Here is a 7925-nt window from a genome sequence, read left to right on the forward strand (position 1 = left end):
ACTGAGGATGCTGCAGAGGTTTCCCAGCCTTTACCTCAGAAGTCTGCACACCACTGGAAATTTTAAAAAAGATGTGTCTGCATCTGTCAGAGCTTTACCCAAATCTCTCCCTCCTGAAGAGTGCAAAAGCTGAGTGGAGGGTGAGTGAGCTGTAGGGCAGATGAAAATCTGGTTTGGATGTGCAAAACAAGCTGGAGTAAACACTTCCAAGTGGGAATGTTTCTGCCTGCCTCTCAGACTATACAGAGACCAAAATAAAGGCCTGCCCACCATTTCTGCTTTCTTCCTCAGTCTGAGTGGAAGGGCCTGGTGAAATTGCTGGTGGGGAATCAATGGCCTTTGTGATGTTTGCAGTCAGATTGCATTGATTGTAGCAGGCCACGAGCTTTGACTGAAAGGGTAATTAATTGTCAGGGCATCTCAGTGTGAGATCCTCATGGCAGTGTCCCAGTGTTCCCAGTGGAAGGGGGCATCTCCCTAAAGGACAGGAGGCAGCAGTTTGGATTCAGGAGTTCCTGGGGGCAGATGTACCACGTGGAGGCCAAGCCAGCCCCTCAGACTCCCTCACAAAGTGCTGAAGACAAAGAGATGAAAGCCAGAGGGCTTCAGCATGGAAGCTCCAGCACGTTCAGCTCGGAGATGACAGAGAACGAGGCTGTGTGACAGCCCCATCCCTCTTCCCAGCTAGGCTCTAATAAAAGGCATCACCTCTCCTCACAAGCTGTGCCTCTCAATTAGCAGTGGCGTGTGAGAATCTCTTCTAGCTCTGCCACAAAGCTCTCCCTCGCCACAGAAAATCTTAGCACCGGGTTGTCTGGTGGTGTCTACAGAGTGAGGCGGATTTAGTTCAGCTTCAGCGTGTGCCAGCTGGGGCCCTGGCAGAACAAGCCCGATCCTTTCTTCTCTTTCCGCAGGGGTTGATGCCTGTGCAGTGCTCCAAAGGAAAAGGCAAGTCTCAGGCACTGGGGCCTGCCAGGGTTCACAGCCAGAAGGGTCTCGCTGCAGTTGTTAATTTGCAAGGGAAGGAAAAGGTGGGAAAACATCAGAGGCTAAAAATAAACCCGCTCAATTTGTTCTCCAGAAAGTATCAAATGCTGGCGTGATTTGATTTGAGCAGAAGAATTGAACTTAATTGGGTTAGTTATTAAAATCTCCCAGTGCAAATAGGTTGCTCTGGTAAAAGGGATTTTGTTGTGAAGCAACATCAAAAAGAAAAAAAAGGAAGAAAAAAGGAAAGGATGAAATGATTCTCTCCTGGCCTGGGAATTGCTCCTGCGCTCACTGGCAAGACAACTCCAATCAGTGTATTTTTAAAGAGCATCTCTGATCTACAGCATCCCTCAGTGGTCCCCAGGGACACTGCAGGGGTGTTGAGACCAGGAAGTTTTGACAGGCCAGCGGGGGAGAAAGGGGAGGAGAGATGTGAACACTCCCCCTCTGCTTTTCCCTGTGCTCTGCTGCTTTGTAGCCGATGATGCTGGAAGTTTCCACACCCCAGAACCCTCCTGTGAGCCATGGGACAATCTGTGGCAGTGGTCAAAGCAGGGGGACAAGAGTTTGGAAATCAGCTCCCTGCTCTGGGACAGGCTCTGTGGGTGACCAAGTGCTGTCACAACTGGGTTATTCCATCTCCCTGCCCCTCAGCTCCATGTCAGCAGGCTGGAAATTAAACTGCTTCTTTTCCACCCCTGTTCTGGCTTATCTGCAGAAGCCACGAGCTGTTGGCTCAGGGATGAGTCCTGCTCATGTGCAGAGCACAGCTGGAGCCCTGCTGCCCTCCAGGGTTCCATCACAAGAGCGATTACTCACAAGGGAGCTTTAAACCAAGGGAAGGAGCATCTGTTTCCAGGCAGAGAATTCAGCTTATTCATTCCCAGTGTCTGCTGGGGAGGAATCCATCTTTGAACTGCAGCTGGGTCTGGGGCCACACACTCTTGGAGGAGCAGTGGTGTGCAGGCAGCTTGTTGGGTCTTGCAGGAGTTCTTCAAAGCAGCAGGACTTGCCATGCCCATAATTTAAATCTGAGCCCTCCCCACAGCCAGGTTGGTCCCTGGGTAGTCCCAGAGCAGCAGTGGGACATGCCCTGACCAGCTGCAGGCACAAACTCAGCTTCCTTTTGATTGGAAATTCTGCATGCACAATGAATAAAAACTGTAATCAAAAACTATTAAATCAAGTTTTTTTCTCCTTCCCTCCCTCAGGAGTGACAAATAGCTTTAACACCATCCTCATGCTTTACATGTTGTAAATAATGAGTTTCTCAGCACAAAGATCTCCCATGGTGAATGTTTTTCTCCCAGATCCCACCAACTCCAGGACCGACTCAGTTCCACCCACAGACAGAAGCTTCCAAAACCATCCTTCCAATGATTTTTTTTTTTTCCTGTGATGTCTCAAAACACATTTCTGCAGGCTCCTGGGCTCTGCAGCAGTGTTTAGAAATGAGCTGCTGATGCAGTTCCAAGTTGTTTGGGGCTCAGATATGCTCTCTTTTGTGCACAAGATGGAATCAGGCAGAATAAAGACAACCCAGGGGATGTGTCCATCTTGTCTCTCCATTTACTTGTTCTTTCCTTCATTCTTAATCCACTGATTCATGCCCAGCCTCATTTTAGATACATCCAACACTGAAGGTGGTGACCCTGAAGGATGGAAGAGGTGGAGTCTGGAGCCATGGAGTTCACCCACAAAAGATCTGCCCATTAAAAATCAAGAAATAAAACTTTACTAGAGGGTAGCAGCAGCAGTTTTGTTGCAAAGAGCTGCCACAAGGCAAGGCAAGGATGTGAGTGGACTTTCCCATGGATTTTGGTGAGCTAATCCTCGGGATGGATGAATGCCCAGTTTTCAGAGAGGCAGAGCAAATTCCGGAGAGGTGAAGTGACTTTGTGAGGGATGAAACGCTGGGAGTGCAGCTCCAGGCCTGCTGCCTCACAGACCACACTCCCATACATCCCTTTTCCACATCCTTGCTGAGGAGGAAGCTTTACCAAACGGAGTTTTTCTCTCCTGGCAGAGCCCCATGAAATCTGTGACGAGGAGAGTCTTGGCCCCGTGGTTTGGAAGGAGACGCCAGCCGGGGATGCTGCAGCTGTCCGGTGTCCCCGTAACGCCACTGGTAAGAGCCACTGTGTGGTGGGAAGTGGTCCCACATCAGGGGATCCTTCATCCTTTGTGTCCTAGACGAGGAGCACCTGCTTGTGGGATGACAGGACAGGCACATGGACTTCCTTCCCTTTGTCCATGGCTAAATTTACTCTGTCTGGCTTTCTGTTTTCACTGTTAAGCAGAAACCTCTTAGTTGTTACTGGATAATCTGAGGTGGTTTCCATCCATCCATCCACTGCCTGTTCCTGTGAAAAATCTGAAATTAAGGAACGCTGGGAAATGTTCTCTCCATTTTCTACAAAGAGCTTTGCAGAGCAGGTAGAGCTTTAGCTCTGGACTTGGGTGTTGTAGTTCTCTCCAGTGGCCATAAAAGCAGCTGCTGTATAAGAGCAAGAAATCTGAATTCCGTTGTCTGCTTAGAAACCTTAGCACCTCTCTAAAAATTCCTTTGAGCTGTCAAGTTGATGGTCTGATCGTTCTGGTGTAAACTGAAAGGATATGGTGTTACCTACTGTTCCCTAAGGGAGTGGAAGGCGGTGCAGAGAAGGCTCCAGAAGCGATGCTGGTGGTGGGATTTGTCCTCAGCTGGGTGTTCCTCCCTGCCAGGCAGGAACAGAGCTAGTGGCAGCAGTGTCAATGATGTGTAAAGGTTTGATTTTGTGTGTGGGATACAGACAGCCTGGCACAGTCAGCATCACCCCAATGCTGCCCTACAAGGGCTGTGTCCAAAGAAAGGTCACTGAATCGTTTGGCAGCATCAGTGGGACTGCAGACCCAGCAAACCTGATCCTCAGAGACTTTCCAATTGGCATCATGATGGCTGGGACAGGGTGATCCCTCTCCCTTTCCTCCTCCCTGATATGTCTGTTCTCTGAACATCTCTGATGTTCCCCCACATCACAAGGCATGTGATTATCACTGCAAACCCCTCTGTGGATTGGAGCTGAGGGGAGGCCTGGGGGAGGACTGGAAGCAGCTTTCAGAGAGTTTCAGCTGATGCAGAACTGGTGCTGTCGGGTGTTTATTCCCCTCCAGGCTGCGTGGGCAGCACAAGCCCTGCTTCAGTTGCAAGTACCAGACCAAACCACCTGGGGAGGCTCGTGGGGCTTCCCAAGCCAGGGAAAATGCTGCCATCCAAGGCAGGAGAAGAAACCTTCCCTTCACCCTGAGTAGCCATGTCCAATTTGTTAATTTCTGTTTTCCTGCCCGGTTCCTTCTGTTGCTCTGCAGTAATAGAAGGCAGGAGCAGGAAATAAAGATAATCCCTTCTATTCAGGCATCTGCAGGTGCCTCTGATGCCCTTTGTGCTGGTAGCTGAGTCTGGAGTGGTGCACTGACCAGTTCTGGGTGATCTCCATAGAATCAGGAAGGTTGGAAAAGGCCTCTAAAATCCTCAGGTCCAACCATTAACCCAGCACTTCCAGGCCCACCACTAAATCATGCCCTCAATGCCACGTCCACACGTATTTTTAACATTTCTATGGATGATGATTCCATCACTTCTCTGGTCAGCTTGTCCTGATGCTTGACCACCCTTTCAGTGAAGAATTTTTCCTTCATATCCATTCCAAATTTTCCCTGGCACAACTCGAAGCTGTGTCCTCTTATCCCATGACTTCCTACTCATGACAAAAGACCCGTCCCCGTGAATGCTTGGCCTTTCATCCTGTCCTCACTCCCGTGTTTGTTTCTTTCATTCTTCCAGGGCTGATCCTTCGAAGATGCATCTTAGATGAGGAAGGCATCGCTTACTGGGAGCCTCCAACGTACATCAAGTGTGTTTCTATTGATTACAGGAACATACAGATGATGGTAAGGCAGCCCCACTGCTCAGCTCAGCAGCTTTGGGATCCTCCCCAGTAATTGTTATGTGGCTATAGTTACAAAAAGAGAAGGAAAAAAAAAAAAAAAGGAGTTTCCAGCTCTGCCTTGATTTTCTCTCACTGTTCTCTCTGCTTACCTTGTGATGAACTCCATGGGCAAGGAGTGGTTCCTTTCAGGATATTTTAATGTCCAGCTTGGCAGAATCTGGCTTCTTCTAGGCTTTTCATGTCACATTATCATTAAATATCGTTATCACTTTTAAATAAGCATGTTATTTCTGTTAAATTAATTGTTATGAGCAATTTCTGCTGGTCTCCTGTGGTCTTTAGGAGAACTGACCTCTGCTGTTCATGGTAAGGCACAGGAATGTCCCGAGTCTGCTCTAAAATAATTACAAATTGGTTGTAAGAAATCAAGGTTTTGGGGAAAAAATGTTCTGTTAGGCTGTGAACAGAAGAAACTTCATAGTAGGATAATTTCTTCTTTGTGGGCAAAACAAATTTTTAGTTCTCTGTCATTTTAGAACCATTTTGAAGACAATTTAGAATCTATCACTCTTTTCTATCATCTAAAAAAATATCAGAGGCTCCCAGGTCAGCAAAGATTGTCAGATTCATCTGATTTGCACTCTGAATTGTGAGGGAGGTCAAAAACCTTCCCTGGCAGCTCCTTCACTGAGCTCATTAACTCAACTTTGACTGTCCCTAAAAGCGTCTCCCACATTTCTTTTCTGTTTCTCAGACCAGGGAACACCTTGCCAAAGCTCAGCGTGGGCTGATGGGAGACGGGCTGTCAGATGTGCTCCAGAACCTCGTGGAAATCTCCCAGGATGGGACCAGCTACAGTGGGGACCTGCTGTCCACCATGGACGTACTCAGGAACATGACAGAGATCTTCCGTAGGGCTTATCACAGCCCGACTTCTGGGGATGTGCAGGTGAGCCCAGGGGCATTTCCTGGAGCCCAAGGCTGGGTTTAGAGAGGTGCCCATGCTCAGGGCTCCAGGTTTGGTTACTGGTACTGATTGTAGCTGATACAGTGCTGATGAAAATCAGATTATTATTTTTCCCAACATAAATGTCTTTCTGTATTAACAAACTCGCCTTTCGAGGTGGTTCTTCCTTGGTTTATAAATTAAGAACTTGAAAGCCAAGGTCACTCTGGACTATTTCAACCTGATAGCAATTCACTGCAGAGCCTAATTGATATGAGAACATTATTTGGTGGGGATTTCAGGCTAATGACTCGAGGTAAAACAATCCTGTGGCATTGGGTACCTGGGTGTTGATGCAGGGGAATATCACCATGGTTTCTTATCCCAGGGTTTTACTTCCAGCAGCTGCAGAGCAGCCACAGGATACACCCTTGGGATGGGTCATCACCTCATGACTTGAAACATTAAACTGATCCTGCAGGATCTGCAGAGAGTGGTAAAACTGGAGAAAAAAATCAATAGTCTGAAATTTCCTGTCTCCTTCCTCCTCATCGTGTGCTGCAAAGGTCTTACCATGGACAGCAGCCTCTTGATCCATCTCTGCATCTCCTGCCTGGTCACAAGCTAAAGGGGATCCTGAGGGATCCATATATTGGAAACAACAGAAATAATAGAAAAAAAGATATGGAAGGATTTATGCAATGGAAGATCACCTGCTTTTAACCAGTTTCTGACAAATATTTACCATATCTGTCCTTAAAAATCATCAGGAATGGATACAAGACCTATTCGAAATCCAGTGCCTTAAAGATGCAGTAGTTAAAGTGTGGGAAAGAGGTCTTATTAAAACACATTTTGCCATTAACATCCTTGGGCACCTGTGAAATGCTCTGGAACCTTTTGGGAATGGGATCATGAGAACGCTTTTGGAGCATGTTTAGATCTCATGTGTCCCTCCCACACCACTGTGACCTTCCCAGCCTGGGCAATGTTTCATAACAACCTCTTCTGTCCTCTCCTGTCTCCCTTCTCCAGAACTTCGTCCAGATCATCAGCAACATTTTGTCAGAGGAAAACCGGGAAAAATGGGAGGAAGCTCAGCTGGTATGAACCTTCAGCACCTTCCCTGGGAATAGAGAGGCTGTGGGCACAGGGTTAAGCCATGAGGAAGGGAATTTCCAAGTGTCTACGTGACCTCCTGAGAAGAGCTTAGTTCCAGGCTGAGTCACATTAAAGGAGTCACTCAGGGAGCCACAGGATCCCAGCTCTGAGCCAAACTCTCTGCATGAAGGACAGTGAAATGCTGGTGGTGTAAACCAAATTTGGGATGGATTTCAGGGGTCAGGCTTGGTTTGGAGTTGATAATCCTGATGTCTTTCTGTAATTCCACTCTTTCCTCTTGCCAAGATAAAGAAGTGGGATCACATGGCTTTGAGTTTCTGTCTGAAGTGATGCAGGACAGGAGAGATTTTCAGAGCTGTGGTCTGCTCAGCTGAGCTTCTGGGTTCAGTTATGTTTTATTTCTCTCCTGTCCATGTTAGGGATCCTGCTCAGTCCTGAACTCCTCTTTCCTGGAAGTGTTCAAAGCCAGGTTGGATGGGGCTTTGAGCAAGATGTGGAAAGTGTCCTTGCCCATGGCAGGAGTTTGGAATTAGATGAGCTTAAAAGTCCCTTCCAACCCAGGCCATTCTAAGATTCTATGAATAATTCTGTAGCTGAATTCTGAAGTACTGGGGGATGGCGTTGTTGCTTTTTTTTTCTGTGTTTTATTTGTCCCTTGTCTTGTGTGCTCTCTCTGTTGTGGAGTTGTGTCACACCTATTCCTGTGTCCCTTTACCATTCCTTTTGTGAGCTGTTGCTCTTGTAAAATTCCACCAAAAGATTTGGAAACAGCAAATAATCAAGGAAAAAAATCACTCAACATGCAAAGCAACACCAGAGTCCAGTTATCTTCACACCAACCGGCAAAGTCCTCAGGGAAAACCTTCTTAAAAAGTGCTGGCATATTTTTGAAAGTCTAGAACATAAGACAGGGACTCAAAAGTATTTCCTTCATGCAA

At 47.3% G+C, this 7925-nt stretch overlaps 1 protein-coding gene across 10 annotated transcripts in view; it reads left to right on the forward strand.

The window, feature by feature from the left end:
* The window catches only part of ADGRB1 (adhesion G protein-coupled receptor B1), a 280813-nt gene that overhangs the window by 142536 nt on the left and 130352 nt on the right, over positions 1-7925 (forward strand). For all 10 annotated transcript variants that reach the window (XM_015617986.3, XM_015617989.3, XM_015617992.2 and 7 more), the window contains 4 exons: positions 3017-3118; positions 4814-4920; positions 5674-5868; positions 6901-6969. In XM_015617986.3, coding sequence (XP_015473472.1) covers positions 3017-3118; positions 4814-4920; positions 5674-5868; positions 6901-6969 — 473 coding nt within the window. The remainder of the gene's footprint in view (positions 1-3016; positions 3119-4813; positions 4921-5673; positions 5869-6900; positions 6970-7925) is intronic.

The sequence above is a fragment of the Parus major genome, chromosome 2, assembly GCF_001522545.3.
Source record: "Parus major isolate Abel chromosome 2, Parus_major1.1, whole genome shotgun sequence".
NCBI classification, from domain to species: domain Eukaryota; kingdom Metazoa; phylum Chordata; class Aves; order Passeriformes; family Paridae; genus Parus; species Parus major.